Source organism: Mustela nigripes, chromosome 16 (assembly GCF_022355385.1).
Source record: "Mustela nigripes isolate SB6536 chromosome 16, MUSNIG.SB6536, whole genome shotgun sequence".
Lineage (NCBI taxonomy): Eukaryota > Metazoa > Chordata > Mammalia > Carnivora > Mustelidae > Mustela > Mustela nigripes.
This window is the reverse complement of record NC_081572.1, coordinates 25,845,168-25,859,415: the sequence shown is the minus strand read 5'-3', so window position 1 is coordinate 25,859,415 and position 14,248 is coordinate 25,845,168. Positions and strand designations below refer to the sequence as shown.

Here is a 14,248-nt window from a genome sequence, read left to right as displayed (position 1 = left end):
GACTCCCTGCTGGGTGAAGGGCTTGATTTAGGACCCCAAGATCATGACCTGAACAGACACCAAAAGTTGGACTCTCAAGCGACTGAGCCATCCAAGGTGCCGCACTAACATTCTTTCTTTCATTTTTTAAAAAATTTTATTTATTTATTTGACAAAGAGAGATCACAAGTAGGCAGAGAGGCAGGCAGAGAGAGGAGGAAGCAGGCTCCCTGCTGAGCAGAGAGCCTGATGTGGGGCTCGATCCCAGGACCCTGGGATCATGACCTGACCCGAAGGCAGCAGCTTAACCCACTAAGCCACCCAGGCGCCCCACTAACATTCTTTCTTAACCTAACTTTTTTTCCCCAGATTTGCCTTCCTAAGAAGCGATGACATAAACTCCAAAATTAGTTCAGGCTTCTTTCCCTTCCCCAATAAAATACCCATTCCCTTGCGGTTGCTGATTTCATCTAGCTATTTGTTAGAAATTAGTTGATTAAACAAAATATAAAGGCTAAAAAGGTGCCTGGCTGGCTCAGTCAGTAGAGCGTGGGACTCCGGATCTCAGGGTTATGAGTTCAAGCCCCATGTTGGGTGCAGAGACTACTTAAAAAAAAAAAAAAAAAAAGTCTTAAAAACTAAAAAATATAAGGGGTGAAATTGGACCATGTGCTTCATAAAATGATTCACCCTAGCAGTATCATCCACAGATAAGCCTTACCTACATTCATAAATGAATGACTTCGAATGGTTTATCCACCTGTTATCTTTCTTTGTGATCCAGCCCAGAAGCTCCTCAAACCATAGTGTTCAAAGTGAACTTATTTTATTTTAAAGATTTATTTACTTATTTTAGAGAGAGACTCAGCGAGCACAAGCAGGTGGGGGCAGAGGGAGAGAGAGTCTTAAGCAGACCCTGCCCTGAATGCAGAGCCTCATCTCACCACAGGGACCCGAGCTGAAACCAAGAGTTGGGCACTTAACGCACTGCACCACCCGGGAGCCCCCAAACTTATTTTATTTTTAAAAAGTAACCTTCTGGAGACCTGAGCAGTGGGTTAAGCCTCTGCCTTCAGCTCGGGTCATGATCTCAGCGTCCTGGGCTGTCTGCCTAAGGCTGCTGTCAGCAGGGAGCCTGTTTCCCCCTCTCCCTCTGCCTGCCTCTGCCTACTTGTGATCTCTCTCTCTGTCAAATAAATAAATAAAGTCTTTAAAAGAAAAAAAAAAGCAACCTTTCTTCCTGGATTAGTTCTCTTGATTGGTGGTACCACCATTTACTCATTTGCCAAGCCAGAAGCCTGTGAGTCCCTTTCTATCACCCTCTCCATCTAGCAAGTTCTGTCCATTGACTCTTTTAAGTATTTCTCACACCTATAACCATGGCCATTACCTTAAGTAACATGGGGATGGGGAGGCTGGGAGGGAGATTGACAGATGCCAATGGAATGCTAAGGGAAAGATCTGAAATCAGTTGACATTAACCTGGCAAGACATTAACCTGGCAAACCAGACACAATTTTTGTCCCTTACCCACAGTATTCTGGCCTTCTCTCTACCCACCCCCCATTCCAGCATATTAGTGGCCTTGCCAGCAGGTCACCCAAAGTGTAGAGAAAATCCCTGATCACTGATAAGATTTAACCAGGAGTCTGAAGTTGAGATGGAGAAACAACAATGGGAAAAGGCCTCACTTATTCAGACTGGAACATCAGTAGGATAGGGGAAAGGAGAACAGGTATGAAGACCATAAAACTATCAGATGATCATCCTTATTTTTGGAAGTCCACGCTTTGTTTTAGAGAGTAAGAGGGGTGTTGAATAAGTGGAAAGTACCACTAAGGACTCTACCCTCACTGCATCTCTACCCTTACCAACATCAAGTTGTCTGTGCTGGGGGGCTTGGCAGTTAGGCCCTGGGAGGCCTGGAGGCTTAGCTTTGCAAGCCGAGCCTGGGGACTTGGTGGCAGAAGTGGATGGTAGACAGCAGCTGGCTCTGAGGTGAGGGCTGCAGGGAAGGCTGCCACCCCAGCCAGACTTCAGAGACATCTCACATAACATCAGAGTCAAAGGAGGCCAAATGAAACAGGGAGCGATACATGGGGGTTGGGGAGCAGGGCATGAGCTGCAGTAGCTCAAAACTTTAACTGTGAAGGCCCAGGCACACAAGAATATGACTTGCTTGAGACCAGCCAGAGACCATTCACCTTTACCCAGCTCCAACAAGTGCCTAAAGACATACTTAGCCCTTTTACTGTCAGTGCTCTTACGGGGAGTTTCAGGAGGGGTAGGGGTTAGCCAAAAGATGGTGTTCTTCTTCTTCTTTTAAAGATGTTTTGTTTATTTAAGAAAGAGAACACAAAGGGAGAGGAAGAAGCGGACTCTGTGCTGAGCAGAGATCATGACCTGAGCCCAAGGCAGATGCTTAACTGACTGAGCCAACCAGGTACCCTAGGACTCATTATTTTTATTTAAAAGAGACCACACACGCATGTGACCTAAAGGAACTGTTTCAATAATCCTTTTTTTAAAATTTTTTTTTAAAGATTTTATTTATTTATTTGACAGAGAGAAATTACAAGTACACTGAGAGGCAGGCAGAGAGAGAGAGAAGGAAGCAGGTTCCCTGCTGAGCAGAGAGCCCGATGCGGGACTCGATCCCAGGACCCTGAGATCATGACCTGAGCCGAAGGCAGCAGCTTAACCCACTGAGCCACCCAGGTGCCCTTTTTTTTAATTTTTAAAAGATTTTATGTATTTATTTGATAGAGAGATCACAAGTAGGCAGAGAGGCAGGCAGAGAAAGTGAAGGAAGCAGGTTCCTTGCTGAGCAGACAGCCTGATGCGGGGCTTGATCCCAGAACCCTGAGATCATGACCTGAGCTGAAGGTGGAGGCTTAACCCACTTAGCCACCCAAGCACCCCTCAATAATCCTTTTAGACCAAGCTTTCCTTTGAACTAGGTCTGTTCTGTGATTGTGGTCTCAGGAGTAGGCCAGATTTGGTTGAGACAAAACAAATAAATTTTTCTCTGTTTATCTGAATCGGAGAGTTAACCTTCAAGCCAAGCATTTGCCAAGATTACTTTCCCCTTGGCAGAATCCTTCAGGAAGCCTTTGCCTAAATAACCTCCAGACCTAACTGTTTTTTTCTCTTTGCCATCACTGTACTTTGTATGTATGTAGATTTCACTAGCACATGGTTTATGCCTCCCAGGCCTGCCTTCCTTACTAGACTGCTCATCTTGAGGGCAAGTACTATGCCCGATCTATGTTAATCTTAGTTTAGAATCTTCACCCTGGGCCTAGCACAGGACCCATCACTTCCTAGGCAGTAAGTGTTGGCTGAATTGCACTGAGTTCTTGAAGATGGTGGATTTCAGGAGTGATGTTTTAGATCATTGGGATCTTCCCCCCAAATCATATACACAAATGAACTGGCACTTAGAAGAAATAACTTCTTCTCACCTCCATTCCTTTCCCAGCATGACTGTTAGTGTGTCGAAATTAATTCCTAAACTAGAATGAATTTGTGATGTTATCCCCAATGAAATCTATTTAAAGATTTTTGGAAATGGGCTTTGGGTTTGTCTGATATTTCCTAAAATTTTAATCTATGTCTTTCTCATCTAGTTATTTAAGAGACTCAAGTGAGGGAGTGGGGGTGGAGTTGGGGACCAAAATTCAGGTTTCCTGCTGGCGAGTCTCACTGGGTGCTTACTTACTCTAGAGAAAAGAAGTCCCCTTGTACGAACTTGACTCTTCTCCCCAAGGACAATGAAGACTTCCCGGATCGCTCTACAGATTGTCAAATGTTAACTATGTGACATCTGGAAGATGGGACCCTATGGGTGATTTTAATTTTCTTCTCTGTATTTAGCAAATACTCTATAGTGAGTCTGCATGTGTCTGTAATCGGAGGGAAAATCCAACTTGCTATTTTTTTTTTGAAGATTTTATTTATTTGACAGACAGAGATCACAAGTAGGCAGAGAGGCAGGCAGAGAGAGAGAGGAGGAAGCAGGGCCCCTGCTGAGCAGACAGTCTGATGTGGGGCTCGATCCCAGGACCCTGGATCATGACCGGAGCTGAAGGCAGAGGCTTTAACCCACTGAGTCACCCAGGTGCCCCCAACTTGCTATTTTATTTTATTTTTATTTATTTATTTATTTATTTTAAAGATTTTATTTTATTTATTTGTCATAGAGAGAGAAGCAAGAGCAAGCACAGGCAGACAGAATGGCAGGCAGAGGCAGAGGGAGAAGCAGGCTCCCTGCCAAGCAGGGAGCCCGATATGGGACTCGATCCCAGGACGCTGGGATCATGACCTGAGCCGAAGGCAGCGGCTTAACCAACTGAGCCACCCAGGCGTCCCATTAAAAATATATCTTTTGGGATGCCTGGGTGGCTCAGTTGGTTAAGCATCTGCCTTTGACTCAGGTCATAATCCCAGGTTCCTGGGATCACGTCTGGATTCAGGCTTCCTGTTCAGCCGGGCTCTGCTTCTCCCTCTGTCCCTCTTCCCTGCTCCTGCTCTCTCTGAGACAAATAAATAAATCAAGTCTAAAAAAAAAATATCTTTGGGGCGCCTGGGTGGCTCAGTGGGCTAAAGCCTCTGCCTTCAGCTCAGGTCATGATCCCAGGGTCCTGGGATTGAGCCCTGCATCCAGCTCTCTGCCTAGCAGGGAGCCTGCTTCCCTCTCTCTCTGCCTGCCTCTGCCTACCTGTGATCTCTGTCTGTCAAATAAATAAGTAAAATCTAAAAAAAAAAAAAAATCTTTTACTCCCAGAGTGAACTTCAGCTCTATGTGTAAAAAATATACTGAGGTGGGCGGTGAGCCTCTTCTTTCCCTTAACCCAAGTCAGAAGGAAGTGGAGAAAAAAATAGCCCTTAATACAAATATGACCGATATTCCTTGGACCCATTAAAAACAGCCTTAGGTACTGGGATTCTTGTTTCAGCCATATATTCTGCCTCCTCATTTTATTTTAATTTATTTGAAGATTTCATTTATTCATAATAGAGAGGGAGACAGTAAGAGAGAGAGAGAGAACACAAGCGGGGGGGGAGGGGCAGAGGAAGAGAGAGAAGCAGGCTTCTCAGTGAGCAGGGAGCCCCAAGGCAGGGCTCTACCCCAGGATCCTGGGATCAGGACCTGAGCCGAAGGCAGATGCTTAACCAACTGAGCTACCTGGGTGCCCCTGTTTTTTATTTTTTAATTTTTAAAAATTTTTATTTATTTTTAAAAATTTTTATTATGTATATCAGTTACCATAAAATACACCATTAGTTTTTTTTTTTTTTTTTTTTTTTTTTTTGACAGAGATCACAAGTAGGCAGAGAGGCAAGCAGAGAGAGAGGGAGAGAGAGGGAGGAAGCAGGCTCCGATGTGGAACTCGATCCCAGGACCCTGAGATCATGACCCGAGCCGAAGGCAGAGGCTTAACTCACTGAGCCACCCAGGCGTCCCCACCATTAGTTTTTGATGCAGTGTTCCAAGATTCATTGTTTATGTACAACACCCACTGCTCCACCCACTACCAGGTTCACCCATCCCCCAACCCTCCCCCAACCCCCTCTTTTTTATTTTTTTAAAGTAAGCTCTAGGCCTAAAGTGGGGCTCAAATCCAGGACCCTGAGATTAAGAGTTGAATGCTCCACTAACTGAGCCAGCCAGGTACCCAAGCTTCCTCATTTTAGAGGTAATTTCTGCTAGTCCAGAGTTCCAAGTCGGGGGTGTTGAATGGAATAGCACTCACCTGGAGGCCTTTTTGCAACTACAACCCGGACAGATTTATCTATCTTAGGCTGACACCTTAGAAAGAATTTTGAAGGAAAAACTGAGGGCTGAGAAAAGTCCTCTGGAACTTTTTAAGAACTCTGAATTCCACAGCAAGACTGTCTCCTCAAGGACTTTCTGGTTTGCGATCTAGTTTGTGATTATTTGTCATTTCACACTGCCCTAGGTGGAAAGCCTTGGGAACGAGGAGCCTTCTTTTCTTTTCCTCTTTCAGAGACCCTCTCTCCACCTATGGGAAAATATAATCTGTGAAAGCAGAGAAATTGACTCACTTAGAAATAACCATAAAAGTTCGAGAAGGCTAGACAAACAACAGGACTAGTAATTTCAGTCTTCCCGTGATTATAGTTATTGTGCTTAGGAAGAAACACCTCCCTTCCTGCCTCCATCAGCGCCTCCCTTCTGCTGCCCCCATTAGTGTCCTCACTGTTTTTGTAAGGCCGAATAATCTCTTAAAATGGAATTTCCTAGGGGCACCTGGGTGGCTCAGTGGGTTAAAATGGAATTTCCTTCCTTTTAGGAATCAAGAATAAACATTTACTCTAAAGTCCATAACATGACCTGTTTTCCTGAATGACTCTTAGTCTTTTTTTTTTTTTTAAAGATTTTATTTATTTATTTGTCAGAGAGAAAGCAAGCGAGATCGAGCACAGGCAGACAGAGTGGAAGGCAGAGTCAGAGGGAGAAGCAGGCTCCCTGCGGAGCAAAGAGCCCGATGTGGGACTCGATCCCAGGACGCTGGGATCATGACCTGAGCCGAAGGCAGCTGCTTAACCAACTGAGCCACCCAGGCGTCCCGACTCTTAGTCTTTAACAATAATCGCAGCCCTGGTGGGTGCTGGAAATTTATCCAGGTGGTCAAGTATAGGAGGTAGGATTACTGTCTACGCAATTAAGAGTTGACTGACGGGACTACATTTTTTTTTTTTTTTTTTAGATTTTATTTATTTATTTGACGGGCAATGATCACAAATAGGCAGAGAGGCAGGCAGTGAAGGGGGGGGGGAAGCAGGCTCCCTGCTGAGCATTGAGCCCAATGCAGGGCTTGATCCCAGGACCCTGATGATCATGACCCCAGCCAAAGGCAGAGGTTTAACCCACTGAGCCCCCCAGGTGCCCCTAACGGGACTAAATCTTAAGGCCTTCTCTCCTGTCTTTCACTCCCACCTACAAACAATAATCATAGGGTTTTATTTTATGTTACTTTATTTTATTATTATTTTTTCCCCTCCCTGAGAATCATAGGATTTTACTATTGCAAGAGGGGTGCCTGGGTAGCTCAGTCAGTTGAGCATCCAACTCTTGATTTCAGCTCAGGTTTTGATCTCAGGGTTGTGAGTTCAAGCCCTATGTTGGGTTCCATATAGGCTGTGAAGCCTGCTTAAATTTAAAAAAAAAAAAAAAAATAGGTGTTTGGGTGGCTGAGTTGGTTAAGCATCTGCCTTCAGCTTAGGTCATGATCCCAGAGTCCTGGGATCCAGCCCTGCTTTGGGCACCTTGCTCAGTGGAGGGCCTACTTCTCCCTCTCCTGGCCACACCCCCCTCACCCCCTGCCCATGTGTGCGTGCTCTCTCTCTCTCTCAAATAAATAAATAAAATCTTACTCTTTCCACTTTATCACATGGTTGTATGCTTCTATTGAGTTTACTATAAAGTTATTGTAACCATAAATTTTTATTTAACAGCTTTACTGAAATATAATTCACATACAACACAATTCAATTTTTTATACTATACAATTCAATGGCTTTTGAAGATTTAAAAAAAATTTTTATTTGAGAAAGAGAGAGCAAGTGAGCGAGCAGGAGCGAGGGGAGGGGCAGAGGGAGAGGGAGAAGCTGACTCCTGTTGAGTGGGGAGCCCCACACCAGCCTTGATTCGAGGACCCCAGGATCGTGACCTGAGCCACTCAGGGATCCCCCTCAATGAATTTTAGTATATTCAGAGTCATGTAACTATCAACAAATAAATTTTAGAACATTTTCATTACCCCCAAAAGAAACCTCATACATCATTCATTTTCCCTCATTACCCCAGCCAGCTCAAGGCAACCACTAATCTTTCTTTCTTTTTTTTTTTTTTATAGTGTAATCTTTTTTTTTTTTTTAAGATTTTATTTATTTATTTGAGAGAGATACAGTGAGAGAGAGCATGAGCGAGGAGAAGGTCAGAGAGCGAAGCAGACTCCCCATGGAGCTGGGAGCCTGATGTGGGACTCGATCCCGGGACTCCGGGATCATGACCTGAGCCGAAGGCAGTCGTCCAACCAACTGAGCCACCCAGGCGTCCCTAATCTTTCTTTTTAAAAAAAATTTGAGGGGGAGAAGGGCAGAGGAAGAGGGAGAAAACCTCCCGCACACTTCCCACTGCACACAGATCTGGACCAAGGGACTGATCCCACAGCTAGGAGATAATTACTTGAGACAAAATCAAGAGTCAGGTGCTTAACCAACTGAGCCACCCAGGTGCCCCAGCCACTGTTCTTTCATATGTGGTCCTTCGTGACCGGTTTCTTTTACTTAGCATAGTATTTTCAAGGTCTATCTATATTGTAAAATGCACTTCATTTCTGCTTCTCGATGAATGCTAAATATTCCAAGATATGCATATACCATATTTTATTCATCTATTCAACATCTGATGAATATTTGGCTGGATTTTATTTTAAACAAATATGACCTCTGAGAGCTAGCAGAAGCTTAAAATCAAGACATATATATTTCATGTCTTTCTATATCGAATTTAAACCTAAAGAAGCATACATCTCCCTCTGCCTGCTGCTCCCCGTTTGTGCTCTCTTATACTCTCTCTCTCTCTTTTTAAAAAAGATTTTATTTATTTATTTGACAGACAGAGATCACAAGTAGGCAGGGAGGCAGGCAGTTAGAGAGGGGGAAGCAGGCTTCCTGCTGGGCAGAGAGCCCAATGTGGGGCTCAATCCCAGGACTCTGAGATCATGACCTGAGCAGAAAGCAGAGGCTTTAACCCACTGAGCCACCCAGGCGCCCCATCTCTCTCTCTTTTTGACAAATAAATAAAATCTTAAAGAAGAGGTCATCTGTGCCCAGTATGGGGCTGGAACTCAAGAACCAGAGATCAAGAGCCTCATGCTTTACTGACTGAACCAGCCAGGCACCCCTTAAATTTTTTGATGGGTATGATAATATTGTGCAAAGACAAAATGCAGGCTTACCCTAGGTTCTCCTACTCGTCTGACTTCCGGGGATGGGGTGCAGAGTCTATCTATATCTATATCTGTATCTATCTATATGTCTAAATGACAGCCCTCAGGAAGGGAAGAACGAAAAGTCTAGAGCAAGAGTCTTGACCCAGACATACACACAAACAATGTAAGGGTAGGTATGCAGTGAGGTGAGAAAGAGGGACAGTACAGACCGCTGTAAGTCTTAATATTTTCATTTTTGTCCTTCCGAGTTTATAGGTTGGCCTATGTCCAACGTCCATACTGTTTTTTGTGGGTCTCCAGGTGGGTCCAGATTGGAAGGCTGTGGGAGACTCATTCATACTCGGTAGAAAAAACTCGAACTTGTAAACAAGTCGAGGGTGTCTGATCCTGGGAGTGGCGTACTCCCTCACTAAACCTTCCTTTATCCGAGTCCTGCCTTCTTTTCCCTATTCTTTGAAGAGACCGGCCTCAATACGACTGAGTCACCTGCCTCCCGGAGAGGATCTTTGGGAGAGTCTCCCGTCCCGTCTACAGAGGTTAAAGAAGACGGGAAAGCGATCCTTGACTCAGTCCGCCGGAGGCTTGGGTGTTGTGTCATTCCCCACACGTGATACTCTCCCAGGCTGCGGAGACCTCACGTATCATGGGACTTACTCACCCCAGAGACTCCACCCCTTTCCTCCCGTACTCCCCAACCACTCACTTCCCCGCTCCGCCCCTCGAGACTAGAGGAAAGTAGGGTGGCTGGAGCCCGGAAATACCACCCAACCAATCTGCACGGCAGAAGCGCAGAAACTCAGTTTGGAAAAAGTGCAAGATGCGGCTTTAGTTTTATCCTTCTCCAGAATGCTCTGCACTTCCTGTTTTAGGCTGTCCTTACTGTCCTGATCCCCAAACAGTTGTCGAAACCACCTTCTCACTTCGGGAGACCTCGTCTTAGTCGACGTGGCTTTCCCTCTCCCTCTGTTGCTCACTTTTCTCTGAGCCCGAGATTCTTAATCTGAACTGGTCTGAGCCCCAGATCTGCCTCCTTCCCGTTCTAGCTGGGTGACCTTGAGTGAACTACAACTTTTCTGGGCCTACTTTCCCTGTTCGTGGAACGGAGGCCAAAGGTCTACCACACCACGCCTGTCGGGAGGAACACATGAGACAGCCCTTTGTGAGCTGAAAAAGGCAACAGAAATGTTAGCTATGTTAATTCTGGACGGCTAGTCACTCTTCCAGAACCCCTCCCTTTCCTTTGGGACCCGCCCTGCGAACCCCGCCGGGGGCTGACCGTTCTCGCCACCCTCCTCCAGCCGTCTTTCCCATTGGCGAAGGGGTCGGCCGCGCGGCGCCGAGTGTTGACGCCACGGCGCCCGTTCCGCCGTCGCAGGATGACGCATGGCCCCGCCCCCGGCCGCGCCTGGCCTCCCGCGGGGCCCCGCCCATCGGGCCGACGCGGCGCGGGTCCCGCCCCGTGGGTGACGTGTGGCGCGCGCGGCCCGGCCGCCCCGGCAGTTGGTGCAGCGGCCGTTGGGCTGAGTGCGCTCACCCCACCCCTCCCCTCCGCGGGCCCGGACCCCCCACCCCGCCGGGCGCAGCCCCAACCCCACACCAAGCCCCAGCCGGGCCCGTCCCGTGCGGGCCCGTGACACCCCCTCAGCCGGCGACGCCCCGGGCCGCCCGCCCGCCCGCCACCATGGAGCTGGAGGACGGTGTGGTGTACCAGGAGGAGCCCGGCGGCTCCGGGGCCGTGATGTCCGAGCGGGTGTCCGGCCTGGCTGGTTCCATCTACCGCGAGTTCGAGCGGCTCATCGGGCGCTACGACGAGGAGGTGGTCAAGGAGCTGATGCCACTGGTGGTGGCCGTGCTGGAGAACCTGGACTCGGTGTTCGCGCAGGAACAGGAGCACCAGGTGGAGCTGGAGCTGCTGCGGGACGACAACGAGCAGCTCATCACCCAGTACCAGCGGGAGAAGGCGCTGCGCAAGCACGCCGAGGAGGTGAGGGCCGGCGGGCGGAGAGGGCGGGGGCTGGGCCTGAGGGCGGGCGGGGGGCCGGGGATCGCGGCCCGGCCCGGGAGGGGGCGCGCCTGAGGTCGAAGCCCCCCGGACCGAACCGGGCGGCCGTGAGGTCCCCCGGGACCCCCGACCGGCGTCGGAAGCCGAGGCAGGCGGGTGAGTGTCCAGGAGAAGGGAGGAAGATGAGGAGGCAAGGCCCCGGGAGGAAGCCGCAGCTTGGCCTGAGGGCACCTGAGGTTGGCTGAGGGCGGAGATTATAAGGGTGGCCGGTGGCCGGTGGTAGTTTAGGGAAGTTTCCGACCACCGTAGGATAGTCGGACGGCGGTTCAAACTTTTACCATGGTGTGTGTGTGTGTGCTGGGGCATTTACACACTTCGGTCCTGGATATGTAACTTCCGCTGGTTCCAGTACCTTTCCAGGGGGTTGCTGCTTTGGGAAGTTAGAGATCTCCCTCTTTCGGTCAGTTTCTTCGTGACGTTCTTAACCCTGTTGAGAAGGAGGTTTTATTTTATGTTTTTTTGGTGTTTTGGTTGACACTTTGTCAACATTTAGGTGTCGTATAGCAACGCTCTGTCAGTAGAGCGTACAATTTTATTTTGTTGATATCCCACACCAAAGCGTTTCTCCGTGTCAGGTGGTCACCTTGGACAGTTCCCTTTAAAAACCCTCTGTTTATTTATCGAGAGGACTGGGGGCGGGGCGGGTTGGGGAGGTGTAGGTGACTGTTGACAGCCTTTCTCAGACTGCATTTTACAGGTGCCCTTAACCCTAGCTAGCATCTCGGCAGTGACCTCGGTGCCCTCACCTCGGGTCTGTGAACGTTTTGGAGGTCTGGAGTGCAAGTGATAGGCCTTGGACTTCTTGAGGCAGTCAAGGATTGAAGCTTTCAGGCTGTGTTGGCATTATTTTTGTGGAAGTTATCTAATGCAGGTGAAGTGCTCATCTTTGTTTTCTGAGCATCTAACACACCTAGCTAAGTACTTGGTGACTGAAGGAGCTAAATAACAAATCATTGAACCAGCGACATATTCTCTTTGAAAAATGCTAGAAAAAAGGTATTAGGACGTGAGATTCGTTTAGCAGCTCATTTCCTAACCCTAAATAGTACTCCCATTTTATTTATTTATTTATTTATTTTTAAAAAAGATTTTATTTATTTATTTGACAGAGATCACAAGTGGGCAGAGAGGCATGTGGTGGTGGTGGGGGGGAGCAGGCTCCCTGCCAAGCAGAGAGCCCAATGTGGGGCCCAACCCCAGGACCCCGGGATCATGACCAGAGCTGAAGGCAGAGGCTTTAACCCACTGAGCCACCCAGGCACCCCAGTACTCCCATTTTAACTTTATTTTGTCTTTTATACCTTTGTACCAGGTCACAGAGTTCTCTTTATTCTCCTTTTTAAGCTTGACTGTAGTGATGATTTTTAGTTCTGATTTTGTGATCCATTTGCCTCAAAGGAATGCCATTGCACTTGCCAAAGAAAATTGACTTTATTTCAAGAATATTTCCAAGTCTTCAGGGAGGGAGGGATTGAAAAAAAAAATCTAAAGATGGGATCGCAGTTTCCAGTGGTTTATTAGTACTGTTAGAGGTCATGTACTACTTTTGAGATAGTATGCTGTGTCTTAATCCTCATACAGGCGTTTGCCAGTATGTTGATACAGTAGCAATAGACATATATACACAGGTGAGGAGCAGGCCCAGCATGACCTATCACCTTGGATAAAAGAAGTGCCATGTGAACATAGCAAAAGGCCAGGGTCACACGTGCCAAGAAAAATACCTGCTACAGGTTGCAGAATCAGAAAATAAAATTGATTGGGCAGCTGGGTGGCTCAGCAGGTTAAAGCCTCTGCCTTCAGCTCAGGTCATGATCGCAGGGTCCTGGGATCGAGCCCCACATCGGGCTTTCTGATTGGCGGGGAGCCTGCTTATCCCCTCTCTCTCTCTGCCTGCCTCTCTGCCTACTTGTGATCTCTCTCTCTCTCTGTCAAATAAATAAATTAAAAAAAAAAAGAAAATAAAACTGACTAATTGGTAAGCACCTGATTGGATATTAATTTCTTAAGTATATGACTCTTTAAATGTTAAATGTTTTTGTTCTTTATACTTTTTCAGATATGTCTGTAAATTATGTATAATGAAATCTTTGGGCAAAGAGCCATGACCTGAGAATAGAGAACATTGATGAAATGCTAGATGAGCCAATTCCCAGACCACAAACATAAAACTACCTTGTTAATCACTTTTTATGTAAGATGATAAATCAAGTTTTATCCAGTCTCCAGAAATGAAGTCTTTCTTAGGCCAATATGCACAAGTGAATTCTGTGTTTAATTTTCTGGGAGTGCGCCTATTGGGCCTTTAACGCGGAGCCTGATTCTGCTATTATGGCAAAAGTGCCTCAGGGTATTTACTGTAAAAGTACTTGAAAGCCTGGAAATTGTCCATCACCAGAAAGTGTAAAGTAAATTCTGAGCACCTTTGTGGAACTTGAGGAGGATATATAAATGGTGAGAATGTTTTAGGGGGTGTGAAGTGCTATGCTATAATCTCTTACAGGAATTCTTAGCAAGGAATCGGAAATTTAATCTTTAATCTACTGATTTACTTATCTTGAATATTTTACCTTTTTCTTTGTTTTATTTGAATTTTTGGTTTGAGTCTGCTATTTTTGTGTCTTTAAAAACAACCTAAAGTAGTCTGATTTTATTATTTATTTACTTACTAGTTTTTAAGATTTTACTTCCTTATTTGACATAGCACACAAGTAGGTGGAGTGGCAGGCAGAGGCAGAGGGAAAAGCAGGCTCCCCACTGAGCAGGGAGCCCAGTGTGGTGCTTGATCCCTGATCCCCGGAGCCAAGGATCATGACCTGATGAAGGCAGCAGCTTAACCAACTGAGCCACCCAGGCGCTCAGGAAGACCGTTTTTGGTCGCTCAGTTGGATGAGCGTCCGCCTGTCTGCTCTACCCAGACTAAGTCCTGTGAATCTATGAATGATTTATTTGTAAATCAGTGGGTTTTTTTCCTCCAAGATTTTATTTAAATTCAAATTAGTTAACATAGGTGTAGTATGAGTTTCAGGAGAGTGGTTCTCCCCGCCCAAGATTTTTTTTTTTTTTTTTAAAGATTTTATTTATTTATCTGACAGAGAGAGATCACAAGCAGGCAGAGAGGCAGGCAGAGAGAGAGAGAGGAGGAAGCAGGCTCCCCGCCGAGCAGAGAACCCGACGCGGGACTCGATCCCAGGACCCCGAGATCATGACCCGAGCCGCAGGC

The 14,248-nt window shown here is 46.8% G+C and overlaps 1 protein-coding gene and 1 non-coding gene across 3 annotated transcripts in view; both read left to right on the top strand.

The window, feature by feature from the left end:
- Positions 1-503: 503 nt before the first annotated feature.
- TRNAR-CCG (transfer RNA arginine (anticodon CCG)) lies at positions 504-576 on the top strand. The gene has a single exon. It is a non-coding gene; the product is annotated as a tRNA-Arg (tRNA).
- A 9,850-nt stretch (positions 577-10,426) lies between these two features.
- The window catches only part of SPAG9 (sperm associated antigen 9), a 139,247-nt gene continuing 135,425 nt past the window's right edge, over positions 10,427-14,248 (top strand). For both annotated transcript variants that reach the window (XM_059378821.1, XM_059378820.1), the window contains exon 1: positions 10,427-10,947. In XM_059378821.1, coding sequence (XP_059234804.1) covers positions 10,645-10,947 — 303 coding nt within the window. In that variant the 5' untranslated portion in view covers positions 10,427-10,644. The remainder of the gene's footprint in view (positions 10,948-14,248) is intronic.